At 42.6% G+C, this 13,245-nt stretch overlaps 1 protein-coding gene across 2 annotated transcripts in view; it reads right to left on the reverse strand.

Annotated features, from left to right (window-relative positions):
* The window catches only part of LOC147024422 (DENN domain-containing protein 2B-like), a 252,398-nt gene that overhangs the window by 30,697 nt on the left and 208,456 nt on the right, over positions 1-13,245 (reverse strand). For both annotated transcript variants that reach the window (XM_085884333.1, XM_085884331.1), the window contains exons 15-16: positions 10,158-10,199; positions 7,595-7,706 (exon numbers count right to left, since the gene is read on the reverse strand). In XM_085884333.1, coding sequence (XP_085740459.1) covers positions 7,595-7,706; positions 10,158-10,199 — 154 coding nt within the window. The remainder of the gene's footprint in view (positions 1-7,594; positions 7,707-10,157; positions 10,200-13,245) is intronic.

The raw sequence follows: 13,245 nt of genomic DNA on the forward strand, positions 1-13,245 counted from the left end.
GGAGGTTGGGGGGGGGGGTTCTAAACGGTCCTTTCGGAAAGACAAAGTGAGAGTGTGAGATTTGTCAGGATTGAAAGACATGTTCTACATGTTGGACCAGTTTGTGATTTTATCCAGATATGCAGAGAGTGAAGAGGCTGCTGCTTGCCGGTCTGAAGGATGAGCGATGGTACGGCAGAGAGTGGAGTCATCAGCAAAGGGATAAAGAGGATTTTCCAGAGAGTCGGAGAGATCATTGATGAAGACCAGAAAAAGAACAGGGCCCAGAACGGTGCTTTGAGGAACTCCAGCCTGGACAGGAAGAGGGGATGAAAGAACTCTATTTAGGGCCACACGTTGGCTGCGACAGGAGAGGAAGTCTGTGAGCCATGAGTGGAGATGGCCCTGGATACCAAAAGGAAGAGATTTTGGTAAACAGGGCAGGGTGCCAGACCGTGTCAAAAGCATGTGATATGTCCAGGGATATGGCTCTGATTTCATGTCTGGCATTGAGTACCTCCATCCGTTGTTGGGAGAGCAGAAGTAGCATATCCAGGGTAGAGTGACCTGGTCTGAAACCAAGTTGTTGATCGGAAATCAAGCCATTGGAGAAGAGGAAGAATTTAATGTCTGAAGCGATGACGGATTCCATAACCTTGATGATGATTGGGAGAAGGCTGATTCGTCTGTAATTGCAGGGATCTGTTTTTTTTTCTGCAGGGCGGTAACGTTTGCTGATTTCCAAGCAGATTGCAGATGACCTTGTATTGAGTAAATGAGAGGGTGAAGAGAACAGAGAGAAGGTGAGCAAGAGCAGAGGAGCAGGTTTTTAGAACACGTGGGCTGATGCCGTCTGGATCGGTTGCAGAATCTGACTCGAGGTTTGACAGCAAACACTCCACTTTGTCAGAAGAAAAGGACACAGAGTCAAAGGACAGTTGGGTGCGACTGGGTGAGGTGGGTACAGAAAGCGATGTGTTTCGGACACAAGATTTAGATGCAAACACTGAGTTTAGGCATTCAGCCTTTTCATGTGCAGTATCAGCAGTGCTGCCATTTGAGGTTAGGGAGGGATGGAAGGGGAGCATACACCAGAAACAGATTTGATTAGATGCCACCAGGATTTGGAGGAGGGAGAGAAATTTGAGAGTTCAGACTTGAGCTTAGAAAGATATTGTTTTCTGGCTCTCCTGAGGGTGGATACACACTTGTTCCCCAGGTTTATGGAAGGAACTGAGATTACCCTCAGTTGGGTTTGCTTTCCATGAGGCAAAGGCAAGTTGTTTCAGGACAACTGCCTCGCCACAAGCTTCAGTGAACCATGGGCGGGAGGAAGGGTAGGACAACTGATGACGAGAGGGATAAATCTGTGCATGAGAGAGAGCAAGTTTCTTTGAAAGAATTCCCAGGATGAGGTGATGTTGGAGAACCTAGCGATGGAAGACCAGTCTAGAAGTTTGATGGTTGCTTGGAGGCCTTGCCAGTAAGCCTGAGTGAAATGCCAGACTCGACGGTGCTGAGATGGTTCTCTAATAACCGCCAGAGAGATGTTTACTTTGACAAGCACGTGGCCAGAAGAACCGGTTGAAGTGGAGGAAGAACAGCAGATATTTTCAGGGAAATTTATCAAAATCAGATCAAGAAGAGATAGAGTACCATTGGTTGAGATCCGGGTCAGGAATTGACCAATGGTCAGTCCTAATGAGTCGCCGAAAGCTTTTGCTGAATTGCCATGACAGGTGAGAGAGGTACCCACTCCGAGCCAACTGGCATGATGACAATTGAAGTCACCACATATGAGGAAGAGAAAGTTGGGATGAGAGGATAGAAGTTGGTCCATGTTTTCACATAGTGAGGTGTAGATGGAGTCATCACTGTTTGGTGGACGGTACAGTACACAAATAAACATGAGGTGGGAGTGGAGGGGTAGCTGTAGCCAGATATATTCCTGGGGGTGTGGGGGAGTGAGGGCAGTGCATGGAGAGTGAGGAATAGTCTTTGATGAAGAGACAACTCCTCCACCAGGACGAGGCTCAGGTCTGTCATCCCGGAGCAGGGAGTAACCAGGGAGAGATACTTGGGAATCAGGGACGTCTTGAGGGAGGAAAGTTTCTGTTTGGCAGATTATGTCTGGTTTGTCAGTAGCAACCTGTGTGGAAAGATCTGTCAGGTTTGAGCGAAGGCCCCGGATATTTGAGGTCCACACTGTTAATGAAGAGGAACGGGAGGAGACTTTGGGTGTAGGGGAGAAGAGGGGAGGGTAGGAAAAGGGAGGGGGGTGGGGAGGGAAGGAGAGTTGTGGAAAGAGGGGGGGGGGGGTGCAGAAGAGCTTAGGGAGGGGGCCAGATGAGGAGGAGAAATGGCTCTGTGGTGCTGGGTTGAGGTACAGTGGGGAGTAATAAGAGAGCGGGCAGTAGGCAGTTGAGAATTTGCGGAGGTAGATTGATGAGATAGAGGAGAGAGGGCAGGGGAAGGAGGCAGCTTTGTAGATGAGAAGGGGGGCAACTTTGAGAAGGGTGAGTCAGGGGGGAGAATGGTGGGGGAAGGATGAGTGGGGAGAGTTGAGGGAGAAAGGTGAGAGGGAGACTTGGAGGGAGAAGAGTGTGATGGTTTATTTGAGAGGGAGGGGTGAGAGGGGTGAACTGGCACTGAAGTTGGAGAAAGATGATGATTGATGGAAAGTGAACATTCATCGCAAACTGGGTTTTTTAATTTTTAGTTTGGAAATGTGACAAAAGACATTTCTTGTTGGATGCAATAAAGGCGAATTAAGAGAATGGAGAGAAGAAACGCTGTAACAGTTAGATTTTTTGGATAACGTATGAAGGAAAGGTCAAATTGAGAGTAGTCTGTTGAAATGGAAAAAAAGAGTGGTGAATTATGATGCAGTAATGAGAACCACACGTGTGAAAGAGGAAGATGAACCATTATAAGAGATCGCTTTTATTTCTATCATTATTATTTTTTGATCGAGATTGCACAACATTAGGTGAAGGAAAGGTTTAAGAAAAGATCGTGAGGTGAATAGTGAATTTGGATCGGTAAACGCAGAGGGTGGAAACAGATCACGTGGTTACGGGAGGTGTATTGTTGAAAGTGAATTTATTTATTCTTCTTCTTCTTATTATTATTTTTTTAATAAGGATTGCGTTAGTTTCGGAAAAGAAAGGGTTGAAATAAAATTGTGGAGGTGTATGGTGAATTTGGAACGGTAAACACAGAGTGAAGCTGATGGATCAACGAAAAGTAACAGGAAGAGGGTAGAGAGACACGTGGTTACAGGAGGTGTATAGTGAGGAAGGATACAAGGAATTATTTTTTTTGATGGATTTTTAAAGATTACATAAGATTGGAGAATGGAAGGTGGTCGGAAGAAATCATGAAGGTAATGGTGAGAGTGGGTCAGCTCAAATACAATAAAGATGGTGTGCCGGCAGGATGAAGAAGAAGAAGAATAAGGATCGGTACTCGTGGGTATGGGGGAAGAAAGGGTTGTTCTTTGTTAATTTTTCTTTAATTTAACACAAGACAAGTCTGAAGATGACGATGCTTCACGAGCGGGATTTGATGATGTAGATTGTTTCAGAAGTCAAGGATGAGACAATGTGATCATGTTTGACCAAGTTATAAAAATGATCAACATGATGTGGTACGAGTAACAGGTTATTAGCTGCAAAATGTCGAAAACCCGGTTTCGTTCAACAACTTTCAAAATTTGACCTTTGCATAACCTTTAAAGGTCACAAAACAATGTTGTGGACATTAAAATAAGGAAACAGGATACATGCTATAGCTTATTGGAGTTAGTTCGTCAAGGTCGAAAACCCGGTTCGATTCCCACAACTTTGAAAATTTGACCTTTGTGAACTTTAAAGGTCAAAGGTCAAGGATTATGACTTTGGTGCAAAACTTCCTCTGGAACATTCCAGGAACAATATAACGTCATATAGGCTATATGGAATTTCGCACTCCTCGGATTATCCAGACTTTGATGAAATCAGCGTAAAAACAAACTTGAAGGGGGCGCCACGGGCAAGGTGTTCGAGATAGAGAAAAATTGTTTCAAGACTTTAGGTGAGGAATGACCTCAAGATTATGCATAGAAAAATATTGTCATCCTAGCTCTCAAAGTTTGGGCGGTCGTATGATTTTTATGTCAAAATTCGCAATTTTCTAAGTTCCTGACCTTGTGAGGAAAATGAAAAATCGAGCTGCGTTGGTCTATGCAGGTGCCATATGGCTAACCAAATACCGAAACCCCTGCCAGATTCGACAAACCCCCTCGGAGAAGATGGATTTTTACATCAAAATTCGCAATTTTCTAAGTTCGTGACCTTGTGACCTTGACTTTGGGACGAAAATGAAAAACCAAACTCCGTGGGGCTATGCAGGTGCCATTGGGCTAATCAAATCCCGAAACTCCTGCTAGATTCGACAAACCCCTCGGAGAAGATGGATTTTTATGTCAAAATTCGCAATTTTCTAAGTTCGTGACCTTGACCTAGGGATGAAAATGAAAAATCGAGCTCTGTGGGGCTATGCAGGTGCCATTGGGCTAACCAAATACTGAAACCCCTGTCAGATTCGAAAAAGCTCGGAGAAGATGCAAATTGAAATCGGCTACCCCCTAAAAACACGTTTTTGGGCGTGGCTCCGCCCATAATGGGCGCACCATGCCCATTCTCAGGAAAACAACTACATCATGATATAAACCTCCCACCAAAATTTTATCAGGATCGGATCAAAACCCACGGAGCTATGCTCGGGACAGACAGACAGACAGACAAGCCGGTAGGTGGAAATGGGTAGTCGGCCGTTGCTAGGCAACGGAGGGGTCCATAGCAACGGTTCTTTCTCACACATAACTAGGACATACCATGAACCTACCATACCAGTTTCATGTATATCTGACTCATAGTCTCTGAGATATAACGAACTTCATTTTTTTTTATTGTTTTCGACGAGGGTTCATTCAAAGTCTATCTTCTCCGACAGTTTTCATAGCATCCGGCTGGAAATTTTTGACAATATGGCTGAATGTACTGCCCACATCGCTCATGGCCCGATTTTTGATTTTCGAAAAAATAATTTTTTTATGACTTTTCAAAAATTTCAGTCCCGTTGCTAGGCAACGGTGGTGTCCAGAGCAACGGTTCTCATTTGCACACAACTAGGTCATGGTATGAACCTACCAACCAAGTTTCATCGAAATCGCCATTGTATTAACTGAAATCGCCATTTTAAATACTGATAATTATCTTATTATAATAAGGGTAGAACAAATCTCAAAAAAAAAAGTTTTTTTTTTTTTTTTCGACTGGATCGACTACCCAACACACACCAATAGCGAATATAGTGGTCACTTATTTTTTCGTGAAAAATATTTTTTCGTGAACCAAAACAGTATGTTGTTGGGAGAGATAGATGGGGGATGTTGGGAAAAGTGGGGAAAATAGGAATTGATGGTAATAGGGAGAGAATACAAATAAAACGATTGAACACCGAGACGGGAAGGACGGGTAGGCTTCAAGGAGCCCGATAAGACAAGATCGAAGAAAACTCACAAAATCGCATGATTTTTGAAACAAAACTGAACTAGGAACACCCACTAAGCATGTAGGTGAGAAAATAAACAGTTAAAACGTGACAAATAATGACTGGAAACTTAACTTTGAGAAAGTCGGCAGAGACCCCTGAGAGAAGCTGCCGTCGCTCCAAACCCAGAACTGGAAGTCGACCCAGAACTGGAAGTCGACCCAGAATCGGAAGACCTGCCTGCAATATGAAAGCAACAGGCCTTGTGCTTTGGTCTTGTCGTGGGAGATTACAATAGTATTGAGAGTTTTAGATTCCTCAGAATCCAGGAAAAAGAGACATGATGCTGGGACACCAGCCCATTTGTCGGAGCAGGACTACATTGAGCTATGGACAAAGGCCTTGTAGACGACAAGTGGCTCTGATTTTCCAAGGTAAAAATTGGCTCAACGGAAGACGCCCGTTCTGTAGCTGGCTTTGCATATAAGCTTTGCTATGTGGTTAGCCCAGGAGAGGTCATGGGTGATGGTATGGCCTTGAACTTAAAGAGATTTAACCTCTTCCAGTGGCTGACTACCACCTCCTTTCTGGTCTTGCACCCTTTTCTCTTTGTTTCGTTTGCTCTCTCCTCCTTCTCAGGAGGGAAAACTGGAAATTTAGATGGATGAGGGATTGGGGTGAGGTATGGCAGGGGTTAACGAAGGTAGAAAAGATTATGATTTTGGATTGGGGATGATCTGAGATGGTAGTGAACAGCTGCCTTGAAGACATGGAGGAAAGAATGAAATTGAAGATGATGTGGAAGTTGGTTCCACAAGTGGGAATAAGAGGAACGAATGAGTGGAGGTGAGCAGTGATCCTGGATTTAGATGATTTAACCAGAAGGGGGGTTGATGGTGGACTGCGTGCACTCTGTAGAAACCTGGGGGTGGGGGGGGGGACAAAGCACGGAAAGAGCAGAGGGTGCAAGACCAGAAAGGAGGTGGTAGAAGACAGAGAGACCACCAACCTGTCTGCGATGGCAAAGTGATTGACCTATAGACTAAGCTTCATCGTGGGAGATTCCAATAATCCTATAGGCTTTGGTTTCCATAGCATCAAGCTGATGAAGATGTGAAGCAGGGGGGAGCCAGCCCAGAGGGGAGAGCAGCACTCCATCAAGATATGGATTGTTGAGTTAGTTTGACGATACTTCCAGAGCGACAATATGAGACTGAGATTTTCCATAATTACCTCTGCCACAGAAGGTGAATGAAGTTATGTTTTCACCCCTTTCTGTCTGTCTGTTTGTTTGTGTACAGGATATCTCACAAAGTTGTGGATGGATTCAGATGAAACTTGGTGGACACGTTGGGTGTGTGACAAGGAAGAATCGATTCAATTTTGGTGAAGATCCGAATCCGGATCTGGATACTAGATTTATTTAATTTTAAAAGCGATTCTTCACCATTGAGAGAAAGGGCCAAAAACGATATAGTACTGTATAGCATGATATTCCAAAAATGTATTGGGCCCGATATGTTCTCGTGGATCAGGCATTACGTGGAGAAGGTATGCACTCCACCGAGTGCCCTTCTAGTTGAAAGATGTGTTCCATTTAACAGACGCATATATAATCAATTGCAAATTGCAGGTCATCAATCTGCCTCTCCTTATAATTATATTGGTGGCTGTGTATTATATTATGTGGCACCTTGGGATATAACCTCTAAATAACAAAAAAAAAGAGTGATAATACTCAGGTCTTATCTCTCATGCTGTCGTGAGTTTATAACAATTTCAAGCAGAACATTCATATTTAAATTTTAAATAGATTTCCAAAGGTACCATTAATGTGTTATATGCTGAACATCTGAAGAGCTGACATCTTTCATCTATCACATCCAAAGTCCCAACCATGTGAATAAGCTTTTCATAATAACATAAAGTTTACAAACTATCTTTATTTATCACCTTTAGTAATAAGGTATAATAGCCAATTCAAATTCCAGTTCATTCTCACTCATAAAAACTTTTCATTGCAGTCTTTACAAGGCCCTGTCCATTAACCCAGTGCCTTATAAAGGCAATGCTAATTTACCTGTGTCATCCTCACTATCAGATTCAGCCAACACGAGCTCACTACGTTGCTCCAACACCTGGACAAGTGCTGCTTGAAGCTTTCGTGGCAAGATTGAGTCTTCATCATCCATCTGAGGATAGGAAGGGAAAGAATTGAGAAAATGTTGAGAAAGCAATCATTACTTTGACAGCAATGACAATGAAGATTTCAAAGCTTTGCCTGAAATAAAGAGCTGAGGGGGAAAGGATCAGCAAAGCAGAAGAAGGAAAATAAAAAAATAAAAAAGTCTTTAATAGCCAGTAAAATGAATTACCACACAAATTAAGTCGTGTGCGATGGTTACTTTGGATTGTGAAACGTTACACCAATAAACGTTAGTCAGCCATTCACTTATTTCAACTTCTTATTGAGATCTACTGAGATTCTTATAGATTGTGATTAAATCTCAGGATAAATGATAGGAACTTTCCTTCAAGTTTCAGAATTACTTCCTGATTTAGAAACAAAAACAATGTGAAGTCTTATTTTTGGTGCAATGCATAAAGACAGTGGAAAATTACAACCTTTCCAATAATCTTCTATCAAGACATATCCTTAGAACTGTGAGGAACAGCGAAGTAAAATACTGAGGCTGATGCCACCCAGGTAGAAAGGTACAGGTGCCCAACATTGATTGTCCAACTTGAGATTCTGGTTGGCAATGCTGCCAACCTCAATACTACCAAACAGCTCCAAGGATGTATGGCCATTGAACCTGTCAAGTTGTCAAACATTAAGGAAAAAAACACATCCAAACCTGAAGCTTAAAATGCTGGCTTGCACACTATTCTTCTAAGGGTTGAAGGATATCAATTATTTCGATATCTCTGTTGATCAACACAGTCGTGTTGATTTATGCAAATGGTACTTTAGCTCAAAAGTGTACGGTAGACATGTGGAGGCAAGCTCTGTATTTTAAGCAGATTTGGCCACATGACAAAGTCTTAAGGCTGAAACGTGTCCAAAATTGAGGCTACAATGCATGGCTCATCGCTTCCCCTTAAGGTTTGCTGTCCTTGGTAACCCCTGGTGATATCTATATCCATGGCCAATTGTAATTACCTCCAGTACCGAAAGTGGATGGAGGTTTCGTTTTCACCCCTGTTTGTCTGCCTCTAAGCAGGATATCTCAAAAGTTTATTGCCGGACTCAGACAAAACTTGGACAGGTCGGGTGTGTGACGAGGACAAATTGATTCGATTTTAGTGAGGATCGAGATCCTGAAAGTGGAAATTTAAAAGTAATTCTTCACAATAGACGAATAGAGAGACAGGGCCAAAAACATTGCATAGCATGGTATTTCAAAACATTGTGGACAGATTATGACAAAACTTGGTGGATGAGTTGGTTAGGTGATAAGAACAAGCTGATTCGATTTTGGTTCAAGTCTGGATCCAGATCCGGACTGTCAGTGGGATACAAGACGTAAACTGTTCAGCCTGGCGGAGGTATGCGCTCTACTGAGTGCCGTCATAATTCTGCTTGAATTGTCTTTGGCCATGTAATCAATCAACGCACTTTGAGTCAGTAAAAATTAACCATCATGAATAATGATTCGGCGGAGATGAATCACCAAAGTACCAGCAGAAACATAATGCTAATTAGCCGGGGGTGAGTTGGGGGGGGGGGGTGGTCTTTTTCATGATGACTCAACTGACTGGTATAGTTGTCACACAATCAAGCCATCATATTCAAAATAGAAATAAAGTTCAAACAAATTATTTCTATCTCCAAAGAATGGGATTGGTTGACCTGATGAATGTGGCCTTCATTGCACGAAGGTGAGCTAAACTGCATTCTCGACTCAGGATTTTGAACTAGCCAATACGATATTGCTCTGCACACTTAGAATTATTCAGGAAATGGAAACCAATTTGTCTGAACTTTATATCTATTTTGAATATGATGGCTTAACTTTGTGTGACAACTATACCAGTCAGTTGAGTCATCATGAACCACACCCCCACCCCCCCCCCCAACTCGCCCTCAGCTAATTAGCATTACGTTTCCACCGGAACTTTGGTGATTCATCGCCACCTAATCAATGTGCTTTGTGTGATATTTCGCATTTATTGGTAAACCTACAACAGGGTACTAATTATGTGCGTAATCTATTAATTTAATCTGCTTTTGCTGACTTTAATGTATTTTCCTCTTCCTTCTTTTGTGTTTACTTGCATTCTCACTTCCTATTCTTGTTTCTATCTCCATTTTATGTCCTGTTCTATCCCCATTTTCCAAAAAAAGTTTTTGTCTTTTAAATACCAATGTTATCATGGTACTTCTCACTTCTCAAACCACCATCCTAAATCACATTTTATGTTTGTTTTGATCATTAAAAAAACAAAACTCATTGTCCATGTCCCACCATTTAACATTTATAATGACCAGTTCAAAAAGGAATCACATTTCAATTCTGAAGAGGCTTTGCAAAATTGATGCACAATTATTTTTCTCCTACAATTAACTTTCACTCTTACTACATTAACCAGGCAGGCCTAAAGGCAGAATATTCCTGCAAATACAAGATATCCTCTCCCACCTGACGAATGAAGCGACCGGAACAGAGGTCCACCAGCAGCACCTACAAGACAAGTAGAGGAGCCCTTGAGCACAAAAAAACATTTCCTCGAGGTATAATTGTATGTCTGGTAACTGTCCGCTTTTCAAAAGCAAATGTGAAACTTGTTTTATGAACAGGCGAAATACTTGAAAGAGATTAGGAAGCTCCTTTTGAAACTGTCTACATTTTATGTATGTAGATGAAAGATTGCAAATTAAAACAAAAAACAAAAACAAGAGGAAATGGAAAATGGAGGGAAGGAAGCAGGATATAGTATATTAGGGAGAATGGATAATTTTGGGGTGGAGCAAAAATAGGACACAAGGATATACAAGGAACTTTAACAAAGGAGGAGGCCATTTGGCCAATCATGTCTGCACTGCAACAATACCACCTACTTACACAAGCTACCTACAATTGGTCCTGCCAATATCCCTGTATCCCTCTATCTCCAATGCTGCCAGGTAGCTAAATCCAAGTTATCCCGAGCTGCTCTTTCTGCTGCCACTACCTTTCTAGGGATACCATTCCATCCATTAATAATTATTGTCTAACTGAAAGACCCCTGCCTTATTACTGCCAGACCTCTCCTCTACTTTCAGGCTATAGCCCTGAGTATGGCCCTTAAGATGGGGAAAAGGTGGGGGGAAGTGAATTGTGTTGGACACATAAGGTACAGGGTGGGGGGGGGGGACATTCAGCTCTTTGTACTGTGTATGCAAAATGTACAGATACCTTTTTTGCATACATCAAATATATAGTGTATGTGCCACACAGGCAACACTGTCTGCAGTAGTTGGATTTAGCAACATTCCAGGTTTGATGGGCAGCTTACCAGGCTCCCCAAGACAAGGTAGAGGCAAGGTGAGCAAAGGAACTACTTAGATTTGAGTTGTAGTCAGGGTTCTTTTGGGCAAGTTGCCAGCATGCTCTCAGTAAATCAAACCACATGTGTCATGACCATATGAAAGGTAAAAGGCTGTAAAAAGTGCTTTTTCACAGCACCTAGTTTGCAAATAAGCTTTACAGAAAATGACTGATGGCAAAAAAAAATTAAAATTAAAATGCAGCCAAATTATACAGTAGAATGTTCAATTATATCGTACAAGCTGAAGATTTTGTTTTACTCTAACCCATTCCATTTAAAGTAATGCAAGAAATATTATCCAACTACCTTTGACATCACACACACACATACACGCACACCAATATGAAACCTTCAGAGAGCTTGGATCTGCTACTCGTCATTTTCCAGGCAGGTTTGAGAGGCCAGTGCATTTTTAAACTAACTACTGCAACCTAAGATGGAGCACGGATAAAGTATACGAGCCAAGTACAGCACAGCCAACAATCCAGCAACAGCAGCTCCATCATCCCATCGGCTTAACTCTTTCCTTCACACACTTCAAATCAGTATCACCACCAGAGCCGTGGCGTAAAAAACATTCTTTGCATTTCAGTCCTCTTGAAATGTCATTTTGCAAAGGAAAAAGAAAAAAAAAAAACTTCATTGAAACGCCACATATTTTTTGCACTCTTTTGTTAATGTTCTGACAATAACAGATTTCCCACAAGTTATTTCGCACACTGCAAGGTCCAAGAGTTTTTTCTTCTGCTGTAGATTTGGAGACGCCAGCTTTTCATCTGCTTGAGATCCGCAGCGGCAACTTTATAGCCAGGCTCTTCTGCCGAGAAAGCTGATGCTCGCATCATTATGCCAATATCTTCATGGCACCTCTCAGCAAAAGTGAAAGTAAAGAAGGGTGTGTGTGTGTGTGTGTGTGTGTGTGTGTGTGTGTGTGTGTGTGTGTGTGTGTGTGTGTGTGTGTGTGTGTGTGTGTGTGTGTGTGTGTGTGTGTGTGTGTGCGTGTGTTTGGATGGGTTGACTGACAGCCTACACGCAACCTTGGTTGTGGATCAACTGAAGTTGTGAATCTATTGATGTGGATCCTTGACCAAGGTTGTGCATCCACTGTTTGGAGAGGTTCTGGGCTGAAAGGATCGAAACCTCGAGGAAGAACGGTGCCCAGCTGATGATCCGTGCAGTATGGAAACCATTCAATTGTTTTCAGGTTAAGGTTCTTACTTTAAAGCCTGGTGTTGGCGCAGTGGTTAGGGCAGCGGCTTAGGATCCAAAAGGTCCTGAGTTCAAGCCCCGTTGAGCCACTGAATTAATACACCAGGGGGTTGACTCAGCCTGTCATCCTTCCGAGGTCGGCGAAATGAGTACCAGTGTACTGGGCCGGTGTATACCCCGGTTAAAAATAGGTGTACCAGATCCCTGTGTCGTAAGAGGCGACCAGGGTTGCGTCAGGAAGGGCATCTGGTGTAAAAAATGTGCCAAATCACTATGCGGATCATATGGATGATCCGCTGTGGCGACCCCGAATGGGAGCAGCCAAAAGAAGAAGAAGAGGAGTTCTTACTTTAGGTAAGGGAACTATGTTTTGAGGTTTCACAATTTAATTAAAGTTAAATAAAGGATGTTGTGAAATTAACATCATTTGCAGTAATCCTTCAAATTATATTGTAGGAATAGCCAATACTGAACAATAAATAAATAGAATTGTCAGACGTGTGTGTGTGTGTGTGTGTGTGTGTGTGTGTGTGTGTGTGTGTGTGTGTGTGTGTGTGTGTGTGTGTGTGTGTGTGTGTGTGTGTGTGTGTGTGTGTGTACAAGCACATTGCTATTGTTGCCTGCTATCTCCACATGTGATGTGATGGGTGGGTTTCAGGAGGTGAAACAGAGACTGACCAGGTCTCTCAATATTCACCACCATGTGTGTGTGTCTTTCATTGGTCTCTACATATGCAGGTTTCAGAATGTGGAATTGAGTCCTCCCAGGGTGGGTTCAACGTATCCACGTTCATTTCGGTAAGGGGTCACGATTCATGGACCAAGCTGTGACGTTTGTGTGATACAATTGTGAGGAACAGAAATGAAAAAAAACAGATACGTGTTGTTGGTTGTTATCTCCATATGCATGTTCAGAAGGTGGAACTGAGTCCGCCCAGGTCTTGAAATATCCACTTTCGTTTTGGTAAGGGGAGGGGGCAGGGGTCACAA

Source organism: Eptatretus burgeri, chromosome 6, assembly GCF_056783735.1.
Source record: "Eptatretus burgeri isolate ZD-2024b chromosome 6, Ebu_testis_v1, whole genome shotgun sequence".
Taxonomy (NCBI): domain Eukaryota; kingdom Metazoa; phylum Chordata; class Myxini; order Myxiniformes; family Myxinidae; genus Eptatretus; species Eptatretus burgeri.